The sequence below is a fragment of the Misgurnus anguillicaudatus genome, chromosome 21 (genome assembly GCF_027580225.2).
Source record: "Misgurnus anguillicaudatus chromosome 21, ASM2758022v2, whole genome shotgun sequence".
NCBI lineage: Eukaryota > Metazoa > Chordata > Actinopteri > Cypriniformes > Cobitidae > Misgurnus > Misgurnus anguillicaudatus.
In genome coordinates this window covers 28,478,806-28,504,022 of record NC_073357.2, presented here as the reverse complement: position 1 = coordinate 28,504,022, position 25,217 = coordinate 28,478,806, and the positions used below count along the sequence as shown (strand labels likewise).

The following is a 25,217-nucleotide window of genomic DNA, read 5'->3' as shown; positions in this document are numbered from 1 at the left end:
CACCTAGCAATAACCAAAATCAAGACCACCATGGGCACCATTCTTCCAGCTCCAACTCATATCAAAAACACCTCAACTGAGCCTTCAAGGCTGCTTGAAAATCACTGGCAGATGTGTTAAAGTTTGTCACAAGCAATATTATGGAGTGCCTTTTCAATTTAAGGTCACATTCTTCCTTATCCCATTTTTTAAACCCTAGTTAGTGTGTAACGTTGCTATAATAGCATAAATAATACCTGTAAAATGATAAGGCTCAAAGTTCACTGCCAGGCGATATATTTTCTTTAACAGAATTGCCTTCAAAGCCTACAGCAAACGGCCAGTTTGGACTACAGCCCTCTACTTCCTGCTTTAATTATGTCGATAAAAGAGTTTTTGACTAAACTCCTCCCACAGGAATAGGTCAGTTGCCAGCTAAGCTAACGGCAAGCTAAGCTGCTATCGAATCACAACACACCAAACAAACTACACAATCAGAACTCGATACGCATTTCTGAAGGAGGGACTTCATAGAACAAGGAAGACATCAGCCTGTTTTGAGGACAGTGAAAACAGCGCTATACAGATAAGTAAATTGTGTGTCGTTTTTTTACACGTGAAACATGAACACGTGTTATATTGCGCACTGTAAACACAATCAAAGCTTCAAAAACACAGAAAGAACAGGACCTTTAAAAAATAATCTGAGAGCCACTTACATGGTACTGGAGGCCAAGTTGGTATCTTCATGCTTCAGCTGACCATCCAGAGCCAGACCTCTCTTCTCTCGGTTGTTGGTCAGCGTGGGAGTGAGTGTATACACCTTGCAAAATGTTGAGCTGGGTGATACCTGGTCACTGCAGACGGCAAAACAAGCAAGAGTTAGAACTTGTTCGGGTTAGTAATATGTGGTTTAAGAGGACAACAATATATTAGAGTCAAAATTAGAGATGAGAAATAAATATGGTGGGGAAAAAGACACCAATGAAAGAGGAAGTGAAACATGATGAACTAAAGTTAAGGTTATAAAGGGACCTGACTCATACAAGCTACAATAACAAAATCACTAGTTGTTGGTTTAATCGACCTCAACTTCACAAGCAAATTGATCGAATTGAAGAAAAACCTATCCATATTAAAGGGCTGAGAACAAAACCAAAAGTAGGACTGCAAAGGAAGAGCTACAGTCACTCTTTTTGGGAACGAAGACAGGTTTGCTTCATCTGATGGAGGGGTTGAAGAAAAGGTCCATTATCAGTAACCAGTGGTGGGCTAGGGTGACAGGAACCAGATCATTGTTAGATGGAAGACTCACCGTGATGACTGGCAGCCCACAGATGCTCTGTAGGTGTCACAGGAGTACATAACCACATCTGTGACCTGAAGCACTAAGAGAAAAGAGTCTCTTGGAAACAACTAATCGCTAAGAGGAGGGATTGAACTATTTGGGGGCTCTGGGCAGTGGGAAGCATTGGTGTCACGTTACAAGGAGATGATGCTATTGTGAGGCGAAAAGGCCACTGCACGGCCAGGAAAAGAGACAATGCCAAGAGTCTCAGAATATCCTACCCTCTTTTCACACAGACATTCCGGAAAATACACGTAAAATGCATCCTGGATTTTTCCGGGATCGTTTGATTTTTTGTTCATTCACACTGCCATGATTAGCCGCCATCTGCAAGGTCCCGTAAAGACACGTGACCTGTTGAAAGTCCTGCCCTCTCTTCTACGCAGCATCTGAAGTTTGCATATAATTTATGATTTCTCTCTCCAGAAACAACTCATGTGCATTTTTGTTTATGATAAAACTATAAAGGAGCGCGTGAATGCGCAATTCTATGCTGGTGAATGATCTCAGCTTAAGAGTGAGTATTTGAAGAGCTCCCTGATCTCTGCTTTAATACAGTTTGCAGACATTTCTCATCGTGATTGTTTATATGCATTTAAAACCCGCATTTTGAGGAGCTGAACGATATATCTTGTTGGGATGACGCGCGGGGGTTTTTGTTTATTATAGCTCAAATGAGCACGTGACGCGATATTCTTTTATGCTGCTGAATGATCTCCGTTTCAGCGCGGTAAGTGACGAGTTAACTTACCTGATATCTGCTTCAGTCCATTTTGCTGACATTTCTCGTCGTGAATGTTGTAAATCCCTAATTTTAAAGAGTTGAACCAACTTCATGTTGCCATGACACGCGTGTCATTGTTAATGCGTCTCATTTATCATTTCCTGGTAACTGCTTCAGTCTAGTTTGCAGACATTTCTCGTGGTAAATGTTTATATGCACGTAATCTCTCATTTTAAGTAACTGAACCATAACTTTTGTTGTGATGACGCATGCGTCCTCACTACGACATGCCCATTACGGCATTGTTTGGGCTTCTTGTTCACACAGAGGGTTTTCTGACTAGGTCCTCTTTCCGGCAACGATCCCAGAAGATATACGGGACGCGTTTGTGTTCACACAGATGCTTGTCTGGCAATTTTACAGGTATTTTCTGGGACCAAAAGTCTGTGTGAATGGGGTCCTAGGGTGCACAGGTTGAGCAGGTCACATACGAGTGCAACCTGAAGATATTGAAAAGGTGCAAAAACACTGCTTAATTGTAAAGGGTAGGGTTACTGTGACGTAAGAAACTCTTAAGTGCTATAAATGCGCAAAACCACATATTCTTTATAATAACCACCTACATGGTTTGTCCACTATTTGATTGTAAAGATGCTCTGTATAAGTAGGCTTGTTTTGAGTTCACCAGGATGTTTCAATATAGGGGCATTTGCTGTATACAAGTCATGTTTAGCGTTCAACATTACATTTTTACATTATATCTAAGTATTGTAAAAATCTAGACTAACCAGTCAGCCTCACTAATTGGACAACCAGTTTGACTCATCTCTACTCTAAATTTATTCGGAACAAATACAAACATTTGTTTCTTAGAAGTAGGAGTGTTTGCTACACATCTTAAGAGACGTTGAGGAAAACGGGTTGAGCGAGAAAAAGATGGAGATAAATATAGCAGAAAAACCATTGTAACCAAAAAAAGAGTAAAAAACACACAAGAGCACTGGAATATGAGGAAGATGGAGGGCCAGAGAAAGAGATGATGAGGTGCCAGAGGTCTACTCACTCGGTCTCTACCTGAGCCACAGGACATTTGTATTGGGCGGTGCTGAACAAACAAATATCAGCATACTGTCGCACTGTGGGGAAAGAGCAGGGATACACAAAGGGGTTACCAGGACTGGATGAAAGCATACAGAGACCAAACACACATGTAATCATGTACAAGGCAGTGTACGGGGTGTTCACACAAAATGTCATAAGGGAGTTGGGAATAGGAAATCCTGTTATGATCTCGAAAAGTGTTGAAGAGCAAACCTAAACATACTTGTATATAGCACACATTGTGTTGCCATGACATCAACACGAAATAAAAATTGACCCCATTTACACATCATTGTTTTTTGTAAATGATTAAATCTGCACGTGTGCATTCTAACAAAAATGGTTTCATAATCTTTGCGCAAAGTTCTTTAATTTTCTCAACCCTTCCGCTCCAATCACACAAATACCATGGCTGTGCCCGAAATCGCATACTGTGACAGTATGTACTGAATTAGATGAAGTGCATACTCATTGACTTTTAAAAACAGTAGGTATTATATAGTATGAATATGGAACGAATTCAGACGTACTAAATCCGCCATGTTGATACATCACGTGACATACGTTGTCATAACAGGTAGTAGTTAAAGGCGGGGTGTGTGATTTTTGAAAAACACTTTGGAAAAAAGAGTCAAAACACACTTGTAGCCAATCAGCAGTAAGGGGTGTGCCTATTAACCGACATCATTGCCTGGGTTGCGTATGTGTCGGGCGGGTCTATCAACAGAAGGTCCAAATTCTATTGGGGTAGGGTTGTGTTTGTTTAGGTGATTTCAAATGTCAACATTGGCTTTCAGAGATCATGCACAAGCGCAATTTAACCACAAGGGACAGCCGTATAAATTAAAGCTTTTGCATCTGAATGGAGCCGTGTTACCGTGTTTTGGACGTTTTTGAATAAATAAATGCCTCTCCTTTATCTTTGTTGAATAACTCCTATCCGGGTAATTTTCGCCTACTGATTTTTAAATATTATATATTCAGACATACTACTCGCCTCACCTACTGCTTCCATTCTATATAGTAGGCAGTTTCGGATGCAGCGCATGTCTCATGGTCTAACTTCCAAACAAAAAACACGCCTCGCTTATTTTATTAATTGCACATTTTTCTATTGGAAATACATTAACTTTATGAAAATAAATTTGGGTGTTTATATTGGCTTTCATCTAATGAATTTTTAATGACTGGTAACCTTAAGCTGAACAGATGGTTATGATATTGACTGGAAATATCAATACTTGAATTTTGAAACGATGCTCTTTGCAGTATTTTGAGACAAAAACAATAACCACCACACGGATGTGCAAGCCACTCAGATATTTTCATGTTTTTTTGCAGATAAATTGTCATATAAACTAAGATACCGTCACTCAAATTGGGCTCACACTATAAGATGTTTAAAATCTTGGCTGATTATAAAATCTGGTTGCAGCACACACATAAGGAGAATCTGGACAGATTGTCTTCTATTAAAACTTAAACATGCTCACACCACAAAAATGTAAAAATATGGCGCACAACTAATTATTATTAAGTTTATCTTAACAGCAAGAAAGCTTCACATGACCCCATGGAAGCAGATGTAAACAGATGTAAACAGATGGAGATTGTGACACGTTTAAATTATTTAGCATGTTTACACCTGCTGAATTAAGTTTATGTTAACTTAGAGGTTTTACTACAGTAACCATGTTTTTTTTGTTTTGTTTTAACTATAGTAAAACCATGGTTAATTTCTGTAAGGGCGGTTAGCTTACATACTTGCCCACATGGGTGTTAAAATGTTAGTGTCTGTCGTTGTTTTTATTACTTGGATTAATAAAAAAAATAATGTGTATTGATGTCGTTTTTTAAGCTCGTAATTTCTTGTTAGTAAGTTGCACTAGCAGTCGGCTAACGCATGTTGCAGTTACTTTTTAGCTGTGGCCCGATTAGCTAACATACTTGCTCAGTGTAAAAATTTTCGTGTCTGTGGTCATTTTTATTACTTGGATTAATAATAAATGACGTGTAATGATGTCGGCTTTCAAACTCGTAATGTCTTGTCAGTAAGTCATGTTAGCACTAGGTCAATGCATGTTGCACTATTTTTGGACTGTGTGGAGACTGCTCTGATTGGTCAACTGACACGGAGTAGGCTACCAAAAGGTAAGGTTTGGGCAGACTGAATCTTTGAACGGCTTTGCACGAATCGTTTGGGGAACTCTGAGATATGGGGTAATATTAAATTTAAAATGACAAGTGTTTTTTGACCTCGGATGCATTTAATCCTGTTGTTGGGGACTCCTTAACAATATTAGGAAGCTTAGCAATTGGACCTGACTGGCACATTAAGGTCCTGAACCCGATTTTCTCCCGGACTCTCTGGAGGGGAAAATCGAGGTAAATCTAGGCCGAAAATCTTGTAGTGTGAACTCAGATTTAGTAAACAAACCATTTCGTTGATCTGAGGTAAATATTGCGGAGTGCAGGAGTTACAAATGTGGGAATAAAGCAACAGGAAAGCAAAGGGGGAAGTTGAATTCTAGGATTCTAAATTAACTCAAAACTATTTCATACTTAACAAAATCAAATGAGGCAAACGGACAAAACAACTCCTTAAACACATTTTTTGTTTTTGGGTGAGTGAAATATGTTTTGAAATACTTTTAACTGCAATACTTTTGAAAATGTTTAAGTTCACTTACCAGAAATTTTAACTCTTTTGACTGTTTTGGTGGAGTTGTTGGTGACATGGACATTGACACTGATAGGTTCACCATGGTAGTAGAGCTGTGAAGGAAACAAAACTTTACCCAAAGCATTTACATATTGAAGTATTCAATTTAACAGGACAATCTGTTATGGTTTTATGTAGAATTTACATAAATACATTTTGCACAGCACAGCTAAACCAATAAATGAACACTTTAACACATTTAGATTTTTTTTCTACCAGTGGCTGAAAAGCAAGAATTGAACAATAACTTATTAATAAAAAAGTGTGCAGTAGAGAAAACCTGCGGATGTTTGTTCATACTTCTTTATCTAGCGAGGCCTCAAGATGAAGGGAGCGATCAGACATAAGGAAGCTCCGTGTGGTCTCCACCATTGGCTGAGGACCAGGTTTCTCTGGAGCATACTGTACCTTCCGTATGACCAACCGCACAGAGTTCCTGATAGAAAAAGCTCAGTTAGATCCAACTTTCACGGTCAACTCTACTGTTTTGATAAAAAACTATATCAAGACAATATAGAAGGTATTATACCGTTTGTGGGTCTTCTCATCCACAGTTTTGGCACAGAATGCCCTGACTTCAAAGTCTACACCACAAGCCTATGGGTCAAAAGACAAGAGATAAATGACCCTTGGAAAAGAAATAAGAGTGATGTTAAACGTTAGTGCGTTAATGTGTCTTCTGGGCATACCTTTCCTGTGTCTTCTGGGCCTGGCTGTAGAGTAACCGAGCAGGGAAGGTTTTGAGGAATCTATAAAAATAAAATTTAGACAACCAAATGGATCACAATAAAAAACAATGAGCCCCACCATAAAGTGCATCACAGAGGGGTGGTTTGCTGGACAGGGATTAGCTTAAGCCAGGACTAGGCCTTAGTTTAATTAGGAAATATAACTAGTTTTAACAAACATACCTTAGTAAAAACATTACTTGTGTGCATTTTGAGGCTAAACAAAGGGCACTGATGTATTTTAAGATAATACAAGTTGTTTTTAGTTTGGACAGCTCTTACATTTATTTTAGTCTAGGACCCGTCTAATCCTGGTCTGGGAAACCGCCCCAAAAAGAAATGAGAAAGTACTTAAAATATATTTTTAAAAAGTACTAAAACAAAACATGCATATGCTCTAATAAAATGAATCACAGTTCAAAATGACATGCATTTGAGTGCATATGTTCAAAAAAATGTCACCGTGAAGTTGAAAGGGTAAGCGTTCTGTCCGAGCTTCTTCAGCAGTCTCTCCTGCAGCCGACTGAGTGGTTTACGCTCCTCAGGCAAGGAAGGATATGCCTGGAAACTGGAGATGAAGAGATCCTTACGGAAGGACAGGCCCAGAACATCCAGATCTTCACGACCATAACGGAAGGCACACGTCAGGGTCACAAACACTAGTAAAAGACGACACAGAGTGCAGAGCAGAGTGATAAATACATTTCAGTTCAAAGATTTCCATTAACATGACGAAAAGTTTTACACAGAGTCCTAAACTGACACAACACAAGGGGCAATTTAACAGTCTTGTGTGTAATGTGCCGTGACGTCTTGTGGGTTGCTTGACTTTTTTATTTAGGCACTTCACCAAGTAGACCCACCCACAGAAAAAACTCACTGAGCAAAAATTCTGCTACTTATGTATATTACATGAAACACAAGTAAAAGATTGCATGTGGACATTTTTATGCTACACTCTTAGAAAGGATGTGTTAATTTTTTACACATCTTTGTGCGTTAAGCTTTTAACACATTATGTGTCATTTTGTGTACATTATGTGTTTAAATATAACACAAGTTGTGTTAAAAGTAACACAAAATCTGTTGTTTCAATAATAACACAGTGATGGGTGAAATCTGGGACAACCCATTTAGTGTGTTGTCCCACAATCAACACTAATGTGTTGTTTTTAACACATTCGCTCTAAGAGTGTATATGAAGTTTTTACTGTGATATTGCTGCACTTTTAAATCACTTATTACTTAAACTAAACAAAATCTTAACACATACGATTTTTGACCCTGGACCACAAAATAGATCGCAAGGGTAAATTTGTAGCAATAGCCAACAATGCATTGTATGGGTTAAATTATACATTTTTTTCATGCCAAAATCATTAGGATATTAAGTAAAGATCATGTTTCATAAATATATTTAGTAAATTTCCTACCATAAATATATAAAAAATGTATTTATTAGGGGTGCACCGATATATCGGGCGATGATCTTAATGAATTACGGTGAAATGCCGCTACATCCAAAAGCCAGAGGGCGCTCTCGTGAAGAAACTCAATATGCGCCAAAGTAGAACCATTACACACGCAGCTCCAGGAAATGGGTTAAGTATATATTTATATTGCTGTTCTTCAAACCTTTTCAGGTATTTTAATGATAATAAAGAATATGTATAATGATTATGTTTGGCGAGTGTTGCTTGCTTTTTCAAATGCATGTTATAAACAACTCAAACTAATACGTGATTTCAGATTGATAAGGACTTACTGATCAAAAGTCGCAGTACATGAAATAGCTGTGAATATTATCGACTGTGCGATTTAGAGTAGTTATCAGCCAGGTATTATTAGTTTATATTGGTATTTATTGTCACATCACTAGTATTTATCATTAGCAACTTGCTATGGACTTCGTTTAGACAAGTTTAAAGGCGATTTTCTCAATATTTTGAATTTTGCAACCTCAGATTCTAGATTTTCAAATAGTATAAAAACCATACATCAATGGAAAGCTAATTTATTCAGGTGTATAAATCAATTTCAGCATCCCTTATAACTGGTTTTGTGGTCCAGGGTCACATTTGTTTAGTACATGGTGATGACAAGCTATACAAATTATTAAAAAAATACAGTAAAACAATATATTCTCTTACCTTTTCTGTCTTTAAGGTATTCTGGGTCGATCAAGAGCACCCCATCTAAAGTTACCCAAAATACGGCAAGTGAGCAAATAAAGTGAAACGTGCACAAAATAATGTTTATATAAAGATTGTTTCTAGTAAACAAATTACAATATTGAAAATTTTGCATATACAGTGTTTCCCATACATTGATTTATTTGTGGTGGCCCACCACAGAATCAACACTGGCCCCCACAAATAGAATTTTCATGATTCCCAATTACGTTTTTATTTCACTATTTAAAACAGCTTAATTCGGCCTAAAATATAATTTGATATATAATACAGATCAAATACAGATACAGATCAAAGAGTAGAAGTGAAACATATTTCAGGTGCCAACACTAGATCAAACGCAAACACGGCATGATGACATCACATATATGCTAATTAGCTGGTGACGTCATCACCACCACAGTCTCGCAAAATCCTGTGGGAAACACTGCATATAGGTGATTTATTTACAAACAAGTTTAGCAAAACACTGTTAATCTCCTAATCACCGAGCCCATTAATATGTTTAGAGCATTACGCCTGTACAAACAGTTTCTCCCAGACTGATGTCTCAAGTGACTGGCTGCCATGCAACACCGAGTGCAAGACATTCTCAAGGGAATTGAGTCTTTAATGTCCACAGTTAAATAGGTAATTAAATAAGTACATCCATAAATATTGTATATCCATCGATATACACAGTAAGATACTGTAAGTAGGACCTCCCATTTGACTTACCTACAGGGTCCACGTGATCTAGATGATCCACAAAGTCCCTTTTCCCCAAGTATACTGTGAGCTAAACCGGAAAATCAGAAACATCTTTGGAAAACAGCACAAGTTTGATCTTGCTACACAAAGACCCTTGAGATAAAGCAAATTCTGAGAAATCCACACAAGTACACACAAGTACACACACACAACAATTTAACAAACAGCTCAAGGCGTGCCAAGCTGACCCCTGCTTGATCCACTCCCTTCCTGAAGAAAACCCTTCTAGGCGGCGTGATCTCACAACACACATCCTCCACAAGCAAAACGCTCTCCATTACAGAGAAAGATTAGGAGAGAGAGATAATGCAGAACAGAAGAAACTTGGTTGAAATAGCAAACGGAGATTATAACTGAGGAAGTAATGTTGTGATCACCGATGTGCTGATAAAGAAGCAGTCAAAAAGATAAAAAGGAAGAAAAACACACCAACTTGAACAAAAACCAATAAAAAGCCTGAATCTAGTAAAACAGAGAGTTGCAGGACGTTTATGGGATTTGTAGAGATGAAGTGTACGAGAGAAAGAAAGAGAGAGATAAATCAGGGAGGCGAAGAGAGAGAAACAGGAAGGTAAAAGGTCCATGGAGAGCAGTGAAGAACCCACCAACCACAGGGGAAATCTTACCTTGCAGTTGGGGCTGGACTTCTTGAAGACTCTGTAATGAATGAAAGACAGGAAATCATTACAAAACCTGTCAATGATTTTGGCAACATAACAAGTAAAACAAAGCACATTTAAAGGCATTTACAATCTACAATTTGGTACAACATACCAAAATTGGCAAATCCAATGCGACATTAGCCAAATTTATCATTATTGTGCAAAATTAAATTTCACTTTAAGGTTTAGGACTATAAGCATTAAAAGCACTATAAGGTTTACTGCAAAATATGAAAGCCAGTGACTACTTGTGGTTAACCAATGTAATTGCTCGAGCATTATCTGTGGCTCACGACAAATTCATAATTCTTAGAAGAGCAAGTCTAATTCTGTCTGGGAATGGGAAAGATTGAAAGGGACGAAAGAATAATGACAAAACTGCTCTGGCAAACACAAAGAAGATGGACAAAAGGAAAGAGAGAGAGATAGAAGAGGGAGAAGGACAAAGGAAGAACAGAAAAAAACACTAAATGGGATAGACGCAGCTGCACAGAGGAAGATAATGACAAAAAAAGCACACAAAAGTGTGGGAGAGTGACTGTAGGTGCTTGTGATTCATCTAAATGCAGAAAAATATGAAACGGACAAACAAGGAACAAGAACAAGGGGTTAAACCACTATGAGTTTGAGACAGTAGAGAGAGAGAGATCAGTAGTAGACAGACAATAAATAATAGTACTAGACGTTACATTAGTCAGGGCACATGACGGCAAAATTCATTAAGGTGCCTGCGAGAACCAGACGTACAGTCTGTTCAGTAAGGTGTACTTTGTGTGTTTAATAAGTACCATTTAGACGAAAAAACAATTTCGTTTAAATAAAAAAAAATAATACAATGTATCCGATTGATTGGACTATACATCATCCAATCCCATCACAGCAGCCTTTCATTTACAAAGGATTGGTACCCGCACTGCACTTTGAAAAGGTATGAGGGTCATTTAAGTCAAACCAGGACTTGTCTCTTATACTCAAACTCTCAATATTTTTCTATACATTTACTGAAAATACAACAGACTCCCCATCCTTCATCACAGCCATAGGAATATGACTGCAGTGTATGTGAACTTTTTCGACAGGTTAATGTCCTACTCGTTTCCCCGTCGAAAGTATTTGCATTATTTTGAATTCTTTCAGGCCAGGGTTATAGATGTTGCATGCAAAAAAATGGTAAATGAAACTAGGCGTACACACACAAAGTCATATTTTGAATGAGTAGCCAATCCATTTCAACCAGAATGGACTTCAAAATAACGTGTTGGCAATAGACCCTAGAATCGCAATTAGTTTTCTCATTTTCCCCTAATTCTAATGATATATAATGCGACCGGTTTCTCGTTTGATTTCAACCCACATTAAAGGCAGAATAGGCAGGAATTATCTAAAAAAAACTTTTTTGCAAGTTTGTTTAAACTGGCTTTATATATCGATGCATGGGTGAAATGTAGGTGCTCTGAAGGGGAGAGTGTGGAAATCGAGTGTCTGTATACCTCTCGGCACTGTTTTAAACACAGCTAACTTTTCCATTCACTCCACCCCCTCCCTTCTGGGTTTCTTCTTAAGCCACGCCCCCAAAACACATGAACGCGCGAATTACCTCAGACAAGCGGAGAGGAAGGAGCGCGGTGCATGTAATAACATCAAGTCACAATCACATGTAATAATACACCTAACTTTATCACTAGGAATATAAACAGATGGCTTTTATAAACGGATGGCTTTTAGTACTCACTCAGCCAGTGTTTTGCATGGAAGAGTTTCTGTGATGAAAGCATTGTTGACTCTGACGAGGACTACACTCCGCAGACAATACCACTACCGCATCATCGACTGGAGGAAAAGCCACGCGATATTTCCTCTCGTTTGATTGCTTCATTTATTCCTTTTTTGCCTTCGCTGACTGGATATGCAGGTACTGTAAGATGTGAATGCAGTTTCTGTGAGTTGTTAGTGCTATTTCTCTGCTGTACTATTGCTCTTCCTTATGCCTCGTGCACGTTCAAATCAATCGGGTGTGCGCATGTCTGGGCAGATCCCATAGCAACGGGTGGAGCCATGGTCGCGAGAGAGAGTGATATTTGAGCAAGCTAATCATATGTTTCGTCCCGGATGGAAATAATTAACTGTGTTTAACACAGTCGTGAGAGGTCTACAGACACTCGAGTTTTATACTCTCTTTTTTAGAGTACTTACATTTTAATTATGCATTTGTATATAAAGACAGTTTAGACAAACTTGTAAAAAAGTTTTTTAGATAATTCCTGCCTACCTTGCCTTTAAGTACATACATTTTTTTTTTAAATTTAAGGTTTAAAACAGATATGGCGATATAGAAGCAGTTACAGGTTTTTAAGTAATGCCTTAAAAAGTGTAACAAGAGCACATTACTTTTTAAAGCTTAAAGGGCGTTTTGCAGGTAAAATTTTTCAACGAATTTGTGCAATTTGCTTGTTGATAATAAACATTTAAACTGTTATCCATTGTATTTTATGTTGTTGGGTATCACAAAACCCGAAAAAGTATGAAAAAGTACAGCAATTTGCAATGATTCTCCTTTCCCTCACAACGCACTGTATGACGTCACGCTGGGGAGAGAATTGACCAAAGCCGCCTTGAGAGCATTGAGAATGACTATAGAAAGACGAGTAAAGTACAGTTCTGATAGCGCAGATAATAGATAAATACATACATACATACATACATAGATATATACAACTATATCTAGATAGATAGATAGATAAGATAGATAGACAGATAGATAGACAGACAGACAGATGGATAGGCTAGTATAGAGAGATAGGCAGACAGCCAGATAGCATAAGGTTAGCATATCTTCGTGTAGAAAGTAAACAAACAATTAACATACTCGTGCATGCTGGCTTGAGGGGGTCCATGATCCTGCCTGAAATGGGTGTAACTTCATGCGATCTTCAGCACAAACGGTTTTGGCAGCATGTCTCTAATCCTGGAAGGTGAGTGAAGCACGTCACGTCTGTTCGCGGGAACCAGCGACCCAAACGCACTCACTTTCTTACAGCCAGTAACGGAATGGCAATCGAGAGAGTCGGGACTTTCACGGGCCGATCTGATAATAGTTATACATTTCGAGTTATATTAGCAACACCGTCTGGCGGCGTGATGTGCCCCGGTTCCCGCAGCCCGCTGGTCAAACTGTGCAGGCAGCCTCTCTGCTCAATAAAGGATATAAAAGTGCTCAACCTGTTCGGCAGGTCCAAACATGTACAGGATTTATAAAAATACGGTGATCAATGAGCGGTTCCTCCTCAAATGGCTTAGCCTGTCGTGATGTAAAAAGCCGCCGAACGCCTGTTTATTACAGTATGTATGCGGTCGGATCCGAGTGTGCTGCAGCTGCTGACTGCTGCTGCGTATAAAATGATCGTGTGATTCGTTATAATCGCATAAACAATATAACAAAGCATCCTTTTATTTTACAAAACAATATATTTGAGATATTATTTGATAGACTAGTAAGTGTGGATTAAGGATGTTTAAAAATCTCTAGCCTGGTGGTCAAATCAGCAGATTTGCGAAGTTTTATTTATCTCCACATATATCATAAATAATAATTAGCAAGGTAACTTTGCAGTATAACACATTATATATTTCCTACGATGTATATATGATTTCCAAATTATATACGTTAGTATTAAACAGCAATAAATGTCTCATCTATCTCTATGGCTCTGGCTGAGTCTTTCTCAACTTTTCCCCAACGTGACGTCATCGCAGAATTGCGTTAAAAAAACCGTTAATACCAACAATCGTAAAAAAAGTGGTCTTTAAGACCATTTTTGAGACATTTTAAAAATTATACACATATCTTGAGTGATTTATGTACCCATTAATCGACAGTGGTGGTTAACCTGCAACATACACTTTAAAGGATTGGGTCGATTTTCTTAAAAAAAAAAATCCAGATTATTTACTCACCACCATGTCATCCAAAATGCCGATGTCTTTCTTTGTTCAGTCGAGAAGAAATTATGTTTTTTGTTGTCGTTTTTTTTTTTGAGAAAAACATTCCAGGATTTTTCTAATTTTAATGGACTTTAAATGGACCCTAACACTTAAAGGGGCCATGGCACAAGACTTTTTTAAGATTTCAAATAAATCTTTGGTGTCCCCAGAGCACATATGTGAAGTTTTAGCTCAAAATACCATAAAAATAATTTATTATAGTATGTTAAAATTGCCACTTTGTAGGTGTGTGCAAAAATGTGCCGTTTTGGGTGTGTCCTTTAAAATACAAATGAGCTGATGAAATTCAAACACTGATCACAATGATGGTGGTTTGTTGCAATTAAAACTCAGTTGTGCTTTTCTCTGCACTAAATGGCAGTGCTGTGGTTGGACAGTGCAGATTAAGGGGCGGTATTATTATAATAAGAGCTCCTTATGACATCATAAATGGGGCCAAATTCCAACGACCTATTTTTTCATGTGCTTGTAGAGAATGGTTTACCAAAACTAAGTTACTGGGTTGATCTTTTGCACATTTTCTAGGTTGATAGAAGCACTGGGGACCCAATCATAGCACTTAAACATGAAAAAAGTCAGATTTTCATGCCATGGCCCCTTTAACACTAAATGATACCAAACAACATAAGGGTTTTATCTAGCGAAACGATTGTCATTTTTGACAAGAAAAATAAAAAAATGCACTTTTAAACCACAACTTCTCATCTATCCCTGGTCGTGTGACGCGCCAGCGCGACCTCCCATAATTGTGTTGTGACGTAGGGAGGTCACGTGTTACATATATGAAACGCACATTTGCGGACCATTTTATACAATAAACTGACACAAAGACATGAATTCGTATCATTCAACATACAACAAGGTCTGAACGGTCCTCTTTCTCCACACATGTAAACACTGGGGCGGAGTTTCGCATATGTCATCTGTGACCTCTTGACGTGATTACGTATTGCGTGAGGTCGTGCTGGCGCATCACAGGACGAGAGATAAACGAGAAGTTGTGGTTTAAAAGTGCATATTTTTTATTTTGCTTGCCAAAAATCACAATCGTTTCGCTAGATAAGACCCCCTTGCCTCGTTTGGAATCATTTACAGTCCTTTAAAACTCCGTTGAACAAACTGTTCAAGTGTTGAGTTAAAGGGATACTTCACCGATTTAGCATTCAGCTTTGTATCTGTAGAAACCCGGCAGTATTACTGAATGACCATGTTTCCCTCCATCATTTCCCCCTGAGAGGAGAGATATCTGCATTTTGGTTCAGCAAAAAAGTCCTCCGATGATGCAAAAATCGTCATATTACATCATCGGAGGACTTTTTTGCAGAACCAAAATGCAGATATCTCTCCTCTCAGGGGGAAATGAGGGAGGGAAACATGGTCATTCAGTAATACTGCCGGGTTTCTACAGATACAAAGCTGAATGCTAAATCGGTGAAGTATCCCTTTAAGTGTTAGATGTTGGGGTCCATTGAGGTCCATTAAAATGAGAAAAATCCTGGAATGTTTTCCTCAAAAAAACAATTTCTTCTAGACTGAACAAAGAAAGACATCAACATTTTGGATGACATGGTGGTCGGTAAATTATCTGGATTTTTTTTTTAAGAAAATTGACTAATCCTTTAAAACCCTTTCCTGGAAAGAGTTTGGATTAGTCCAGGACTTGGCCTTAGTTATATAAAACATTTAAATAGTTTTTACAAACATACCTTACAAAAAACATTACTGGTGTGCATTTTAAGACAAAACAATAGCACTAATATATGTTAAGATACGTCAGTACAAGGTTGGTTTCTCAAACATGCATTTTAGTCTGTGACTAGGATAAACCCTGTCCAGAAAACGGCCCCTTAAGGCTGCGATAAAACTCAAATTTGAACTCCAAGGTAATTATTGTCATGCACACACATGGACAAAGTAATATTATTGCCTAATATATTAACCAAGCATCACAGATTGACTTCTCAGTTTAATACACTAAAATACAACTCCAAAGCTCCATTATAAAAAAACAGAGCGTGACATCATTTCCTGTTGTCCAAATTTGTTGTAGAGGTTGTGAGTTTTGCATGCCTAATGTGAACTACAGCACATGAGTGTGGAAAGAAACGGAAAGAGGAAGAGTAAAACTTCAGCCTCAGCAGTAGTTGACAATACATGCCCGTCAAACAAGTCCCTGTCAGCATTTCTTGGACCATCAGCACAGGAAAATGGAAACAAAACACACCCCATGTACCCAATGACTTATACGCCAACCAATACATAAGTTACTTTAAGTGGGACTCTGAGTACACGTTTGGCATTTACATTTTTAGAGGGCACAGTCAAGACAAGTTTATCAAGGAACTCTGTCCCATCCTATTTATGAATGGTTGTTGAAATGTGCGCTTATGAGTGAGAACTAAATGTGGGTGTGTCTGTGATGATGTCATGTGCGCGGGCAACATAAGGGAGGAAGCGGTTTCACCCTGTGCTGAGAGGAGTGGCGTCCCATAGCTCCATCTGTTTCAAATGACAGAGAAACAACATCATGTGCTCTACTCTACCTCACTATCCCTAAATCACTCCTAATCTATGCATCCAACATTAAAACGCATCTGTTCCCCATGTGTTCTTTACTTTCTACACCCCTATCTCTCCCCCTCTCAGTTCAAGTTTATTTTTAAAGTCTGCCGTGATGGTTTTTGCACTCAAAATGGTTTTTGGCATGCATCAAAACATACGCACACAAACAAAAAGTTACAAACCATGTTCCAAAAGATTACAAATGTTGTATGCCAAGTTTTAAGATTACAATACCAACATTCAGATGCTGGAGCAACATCCTTGGCAACACCATCCCTAAATGTCCAGAAATAAATTGCCCATAAGTAAGCAACAATGGTCTACCAATGATGACAAATGCCAAGACGGTGAGAAAAAACTGAAATGTGTGTGCTGTGCCATGAATGAAAATGTCAAAATTAATATCAACCACAGCAATCCTGATAAGAAGTGACAGCATTCATAGAACGGTTTAAGGAAGTATGAAAATATTGTGCCGTGTTGTTATTGATTCATTTGTGCCGTGCATGTGTCAGCGTCATTGTAATGCATGACCTTAATATAAATATACTGTAATGCAAGCATGTCCTTGATATAAATATAAATTAATGTGCCAAGAGCTTGCATTATGAAACTTTACTCTACAGCATATAACTATAACTTTCTCACAAAGTCTCATGTCAAACCAAGTTCAGAGATAAGAGATGTGCTGTAAACTGACAGCATTGAAATTCATTGTCATGCACACAAACTAACAAACTCACTGCCACATCCTGAAGTGAAAACACAGCAGTGGCATGTGGTCATTACACCTCACCATTATTGAACCACACATGCATGACACCCCAAATCTATCAGTATATGCACACTCAGAATAAGAAAAGCAATTCGGAGAGGAAGACTTGCAGAATTAATGCCATAACCCCATCACGATAGTGCTTGTGTGTGTAACACAGCTAGATGGTGACTGTTGACCTCATCCTCTTCAGTTATAAATGTCAACTGCCTTCTTTAATTCATACTCAAAGGACATCAAACAATAGAGTTGTAGGTGCCAAACACACCTACAAGAAAAAAGTCAAAGTACAAAAAGAAGTGTCTGCTGCAATAACTCGGGAGTATTCAGTGTACATTTATCAAATTGACAAAAAACACGAACAAATGCTTGTTTGAATACATTTCGAACACAACTACACAGGTGTGAATCTACTGGCATGTTTGCCAGTCACTTAACAAAGCTAAGCTTTTCCAGTCACCAAAACAAAATAATATAGAAACCATTTTTAAAAAATACTTAATCTTGAGAAGCTGCCAAAGCCATATACTTAATTTATACTCATGCGTAGGTGTAGCCTGACACGCACCTCACCAACATTTTAACGCATCCATTTTTATCACTGTGATTGGTCGATTAGAACCCTTCAAATAAAAATCTGCATCGCATTTCCTCACAGGCATTTCTGCTTGGACAGTAAGAACAAAGATGGGCCAAGTTGAGGAGTGATTTAACTCAAGCTGCAATCCATCACTGCTGGTCTTCTCAAATCATACACAACAAGCTGCTACTTCTTCGTTTGTGGGTTTACTGTAGAGCCTGATCGTTTTATCGGTTTGCCGATTTTATCGCGCAATATGAGCATGTCGCAGATATATCTGTATCGGCGTATCAGTCGCAAACTGTTTTGGTACTGGTGATCCAGGTCACTGTGTAGTGACACCAGCTGAACAACCCTTTACTTCAGTTCAGGCGGCGGCAGTCAAGCGGTGTCTTCACGGCATAGAATTAGTTGAAGCATTGAAAATACATTTTGGTCCCAAAAAAAAACAAAAATTACCACTTTATTCAGCATTGTCTTTTCTTCCGCGTCTGTTGTGAAGCGCATGTGCGAGACTAAAGTCACGTGACTGCAGTGACGCGGATGAGGTGATTGCAAAGGTTTTTTTCAAACTTACAGCGTGCGTCTCCCTCAAACTGTAAACGAAGCCCGGGTGCACCACCCCCCCAAAAAAAAAAACACAGCTGGGGTGCACCAGATAACACGTCAGCCACGTCATACGTCATCCACATCACTGCAATGCAGTCACGTGACTTTAGTCTCACGCATATGCTTCACATCAGACACAGAAGAGACGACAATGCTGAATAAAGTTGTGATTTTTGTTATTTTTGGACCAAAATGTATTTTCGATGCTTCAACACATTCTAACTGACCCACTGATGTCACATGGACTACTTTGATGATGTTTTTATTACCTTTCTAAACATGGACAGTATACCCGTATGTAGATTTTCAAAGACGACGCTTTAGTTTTATAAACGTCTAAAGTCCATGCCGAACACTGTAAGTTTGTGTTATAAAAACATTATGCACTACATTAAACATTAGTCTACATTAGTTATGTTGTCAGTCAAGCACTGTCTTCTCAACAGCAAGTTGCTAACTAATTTGTGAAGTACATAACTTACTGTAAAGCTAATAAACAATGACTTCATAAGTCCAATATAACGTTATATTATAATTCTCCTCAAAACTGCCAATGATTCAAGTTATATATAAGTTTTAAAGTTATTTATAATTAGTCAAGTTTACTGTTTTGTGCTCTGAATATCAGACTCGTTTTGGATAATAAAGTTAAACTTGTTAAATATTGTTAAACACACCTGCCTATATTACATATCTTTGTCACATAATTTTAAGGGTTTGATTACCACATTTGTGAGTGATCATTGCATTGCATTGTATTTATTTATATACAGTATATTCTGTTAATGTATATAGTGTATTCTATGTACAGTACTGAAGTATTATATACTGTAGTAGTATGTGTTTACTGTACTATAATATACACATAAAAATATCGGCCGATATATCGTTATCTGTATCGGCATCACCCCCCAAAAAAGCATATCGGTCCGGCTCTAGTTTACTGGCGAAGCCATTTCTTCTTTAGCTGTCGCACTCCTACTGTGGTTTACACGCGTGGATACCGCCTACTAGCGGTCTGCATGTGTAATTGCACGCCGACACGGATGACAATGCAGAAGTACATGAAAACTGACGTGTAGCCAATGGCATTGAGGCTACGCTTTAAATCCTAAGCACAACTTTAATAAGCCCTATATATACACACCACAAACGCACAGATTCACACCTCAGTCTGCGTGGCCGGCTGTAGGCTTGCATATGCATGCAACTGCAAAAACCACATACTTTATATAGATGCTCACCATACAGAGAGCACCACATTAGAAACCGACACATGCATGCAGCATTTTCTGAATTCGCTCTTCGTAACCAATCGAGTCTCTAGCACAAAGGGTCAATTAAAAAGTGTGCTTCTGAACGTTATGATCTGGCTTTTTATCCACTTAATCCCAGTCAAGCTGCACACTTACCTAAATACGCTGCGTTCAGTTACCATGGCAGCCCAAGGAGCTTTCTTGTGTTGCCATGACGACAGAATAAGGCATAAAGTTCATGGCGGCGCAATGCAAAAAGTACATTTGTTGAGAAAAGAAAGAACAAAAAGACAGCAACCACAAACTGGAGGGAAAATACATCAGACGCATCGGTGTAAATGTGGAAGTGAAAAGCAGCTAATTGTAGGGCTGCAAAAAGAAAACATCAAAGAGCTCGAGTGGTTCGATCAACCTTTACTGTCACCCAAATTTTAATCTGTGAGGGCATCAATAATTTAGAGGAAACTGACATGTCTCTTACAAATTTAAAAAACAAAACAACAGCAACCCTGATTTCTGTCAAAATACCACCTCTGAAAAAATAAAACTGTAATATATGGTGCTAATAACAACCACTGTACTCAAAAAAGTAAAAATAAAATGACAAAGTTATTAAATCTTCTTATACTAATTAAAAGAAAAACATTCATGTTCTGATTTCTTTGCTGCTGTGTACCGACTGTCAGCCTGAATATTTACGCTCGACTACATAAATAGTGTTAAACCACACGTTGCTCTTATCTCAAACAACATCCAAATTTTATGTGACAAAATCCTGTAGGGAAGATTCTGCAGGCGGTATCCTAGTGACTGATAAGCATTTACAAACACAGCAAAGCAACAAAAAACAAATATATACAAGGCCATGTATCTATGCTCTGTAGGAATGCAAATATTAGTGACTGTGCATCCACAGACATCACTCATATGGCAAGGAATAGTTCCTGTTCCCTTCATTCAAATGTAAAATGCAAATGCTTTTGGCACACAATATACTTTTAAAAAAGGTAAAATAGAAAGCGTTTGTTGTTATCTTCGATCTGCGTTGATCCGGTCACTTTTTCCATTTCTCTCCTCAAATCACTACAGTTCACATGCCAGGACGATCACACGTCATTAGTATCCAACATCACCATGACATCATTCTAAAACAGGCCCTTTAGATCTGACATTGGAGACTGTTACAGTAGAAGGACATCTACTCGCGCAACCCAAACACAATCGATACACACGGAGGAGACACACTTTCATTATCGCCAAGGTGTGTGTGTGTTTGTGTGTGTTAGAGGGAGATGGGAAAATCAATCAGGGTCTCAATTTAATTTGGGAAGGGTAAAGAGGGGCTAAATAAAGGCACATTTATCAAGGCTGATGGAGGGAGACTTACCAGGGAGGTGGGGAAGGAGTAATGTAAACGCCAGACATATTTTTAAAAGGTTTAAAAAAACACGACTGGCCTTGTATAAGTCTGAATATGGATCAATACTAAGTGCAAGCAAAACTTTTTCATTTTGGTCACACTATACCCACTTTACTCAAAAGTATACAAACTACATGATATGGGGCTGCCTATATTTGGGAATTGTGGTACTACCATAATACCCTTACCGTATGTAATGTCCCACAATGCAATGCACCCAAATTGAATCTTTTCTGACACATGGTATAGGGATAGTTCAGCAAAAATATTTAATTTCCCCATGATTTACCCGAGATACAAACATCCATCATCTTTCAGTTATTTTATAAAATGTCCTTTTCCAAGCTTTACAATGATAGAAAACAGGGTGCATGACTCTCAAGTCCAAAAAAGTGCATCTATCCTTCACAGAAGTAATCCACACTGCTCCAGTGGGTTAATAAAGGTCTTCTGGGGGCAATCAATGCAACTTTGTAACACAATACAGGACTGAAATTGTGTTTGTCTGAAAGATGATGGACATGTATATCTCTGATGGCTTGAGGGCGAGTAAATCATAGGATAATTTTCATTTTTCGCTGAACTATCGCTTTAAGGGTAAAGTCACACTGTTTGGAGATAAAAGCCCTACCAGTGTCATGTTAACATACACTCACCTAAAGGATTATAAGGAACACCATACTAATACTGTGTTTGACCCCCTTTCGCCTTCAGAACTCCCTTAATTCTACGTGGCACTGATTATTAAACAAGGTGCTGAAAGCATTCTTTAAAAATGTTGGCCCATTGATAAGATAGCATCTTGCAGTTGATGGAGATTTGTGGGATGCACATCCAGGGCACGAAGCTCCCATTTCACCACATCCCAAAGATGTTCTATTAGGTTGAGATCTGGTGACTGTGGGGGGCATTTTTGTACAGTGAACTCATTGTCATGTTCAAGAAACCAATTTGAAATGATTCGAGCTTTGTGACATGGTGCATTATCCTGCTGGAAGTAGCCATCAGAGGATGGTACATGGTGGTCATAAAGGGATGGACATGGTCAAAACAATGCTCAGGTAGGCTGTGGCATTTAAATGATGCCCAATTGGCACTAAGGGGCCTAAAGTGTGCCAAGAAAACATCCCCCACACCATTACACCACTACCACCACCCTGCACAGTGATAACAAGGCATGATGGATCCATGTTCTCATTCTGTTTAAGCCAAATTCTGACTCTACCATCTGAATGTCTCAACAGAAATGGAGACTCATCAGACCAGGCAACATTTTTCCAGTCTTCAACTGTACAATTTTGGTGAGCTTGTGCAAATTGTAGCCTCTTTTTCCTATTTGTAGTGGAGATGTGTGGTGCCCGGTGGGGTCTTCTGCTGTTGTAGCCCATCTGCCTCAAGGTTGTGCGTGTTGTGGCTTCACAAATGCTTTGCTGCATACCTCGGTTGTAACGAGTGGTTATTTCAGTCAACGTTGCTCTTCTATCAGCTTGAATCAGTCGGCCCATTCTCCTCTGACCTCTAGCATCAACAAAGCATTTTCATCCACAGGACTGACGCATACTAAATGTTTTTCCCTTTTTACACTATTCTTTGTAAACCTTAGATATGGTTGTGCGTGAAAATCCTAGTAACTGAGCAGATTGTGAAATACTCACTGGCCCGTCTGGCACCAACAACCATGCCACGCTCAAAATTGCTTAAATCACCTTTCTTTACCATTCTGACATTCAGTTTGGAGTTTAGGAGATTGTCTTGACCAGGACCACACACCTAAATGCATTGAAGCAAATGCCATGTGATTGGTTAATTAGATAATTGCATTAATGAGAAATTGAACAGGTGTTCCTAATAATCCTTTAGGTGAGTGTACATAGACTGAGGTAAGAATCGACAGGGATCTGGATAAACAGTATTATATTAATATGAAGTTGACAATATAATTATAGTGAGTTAAAAATTGAACTTTTCTATAAAGAAATTTAATTTAAGATATAAAATCTTAGAATGAGAATAATGATATAGCATTGTGTGGTAAAAGAGCATCTCTTAAAATATTAACCCCCCATCGCACAAACAAGATTATAGATGATTTCCCAGCATTTTGCCTTTTGAAACTGAAGCAAGATCTCTGTGTGTTTCCCACATTACTGGCTATCAATTTTCTGCACAGCCAGAAGCTAAACTCAAGACTTAATACCAAATCGCCCACTGAATTCTGCCTATTGTTTTGGCAGATTACAGTGTGCGTCATTGTCAGGGATTTTGCGTTTTCCAATGAGCAACAGCCAAATAGATACGCGTTTGCTGATAAACACTCAAACAAACACACACTATTAACTCATGAGGTACGTGAGGTCATTTGGATCAGACTGGCATGTTAATAAGGGTCACGACCAAACAGGCTAATCGCCAGGAATGTCAGACGTAAAACCTTATTGTACATTAAACTCTATAAAACCGCGTGATCAGCGTATTTTTAAAGCATGGTGAAAAAGATAATACAGTAACAGCAGTGATATTTAGGAAGTGTTAGATTGCATGATTATGTTCTTTATTTTTGTTATTGGTCCATTTGTGTTCTTTAATATTGTGTCCAAGTGAGTTTATTGGGGTTTTTAATCTATTTTTTAAACATTTATTCTCTTGGGTGCCACTAAAACTTATTAGGCAAGCTCAGTCAGGCCACACAAATGGACAAACACTTAAGTGAGAAATTAGAAGCTGACAACACAGTCTGTGCTAACTGCTGACTGAGGAAGATCGACTTCAGCTTTCAGGATCCGAAGGGATTGTGCGTCACAGACTGCGTGTGAGGCAGCGATTGTGCTCGAGCGTGACACTGAGACACAAACTCGACATTCACAGAGCGCGGGGAGCATTTGGAGAAATAGAAGAGAGAAAGTATAAAACATGATATGACAGCTTTAGTATTCACAGATGGCAAGTATTGATCCTGTGACAGTCAGGACTGGTGCAAGTGCAAGTGCAAGGCCAGTTAAAGAGCAATTCATAAATTATTTATATAAATGCATCGATTAAGCAAATTATAATATATAGTCTCTTAATGTTAGAGGACTGAGAAATATATATAATATATACACATTACATATGGCATAAAAATGTATCAAATGTCAATTATATGAAAAATGCAATTTTGAAATATGCAAATCAAGAGTTTTCCATGAGTAAGAGGATGCAAGTCATTTACAAATTCCCAAATGAGACATGCAAATAAAGAAAACATAGTCCATTCGGGTAGGCCTTGTTACAGTCCTTCAGTTTATATTACATAAAAACACACCTATATTACAAATACAAATCAACAAACACGTTATTTTATGATTTAATGTTTTTCAACAAACTCATCTGTCATAAATGTAAAGAACATTCTGTGAAAATATGACATTGATATATTTAATTCTGAGTAAGATGTCAAAGATTGATATCAATGAGTTAAATTAAACTTTGATACTCCTAATCTCATAATAATTAGATTGAGACTTGAGTCTAGATTTCACAGATGGTCACAAATAACTGAAAATCATCTTTAACAACCATAAACACCTTACAATGAAGCTGCAGGAAACAGGAAAACTACCACATATACATAAACAACACTGTTATAATAATATGCAATGCTAAAACTTTGTGTTTTTCATCCTTGACTTAAAGGAACAGGTGCTGAATTTTAAATTCCATAATAAACTCAGTACTGAGAAAAATACTTAACCGAATTTGTTTGGTTGAGTGATTAAACATCATTTTTAAGCCCAGCGTTAGGCAATTGTTAACTACTGAAAAATCTCA

At 38.2% G+C, this 25,217-nt stretch overlaps 1 protein-coding gene across 1 annotated transcript in view; it reads right to left on the bottom strand.

Annotated features, from left to right (window-relative positions):
• The window catches only part of arrb2b (arrestin, beta 2b), a 54,307-nt gene that overhangs the window by 6,992 nt on the left and 22,098 nt on the right, over positions 1–25,217 (bottom strand). The window contains exons 2-11 of the mRNA XM_055200817.2: positions 10,171–10,201; positions 9,512–9,572; positions 8,753–8,797; positions 7,065–7,261; positions 6,564–6,623; positions 6,404–6,471; positions 6,175–6,310; positions 5,843–5,927; positions 3,115–3,187; positions 699–836 (exon numbers count right to left, since the gene is read on the bottom strand). Of these exons, the coding sequence (XP_055056792.1) occupies positions 699–836; positions 3,115–3,187; positions 5,843–5,927; positions 6,175–6,310; positions 6,404–6,471; positions 6,564–6,623; positions 7,065–7,261; positions 8,753–8,797; positions 9,512–9,572; positions 10,171–10,201 (894 nt within the window). The remainder of the gene's footprint in view (positions 1–698; positions 837–3,114; positions 3,188–5,842; positions 5,928–6,174; positions 6,311–6,403; positions 6,472–6,563; positions 6,624–7,064; positions 7,262–8,752; positions 8,798–9,511; positions 9,573–10,170; positions 10,202–25,217) is intronic.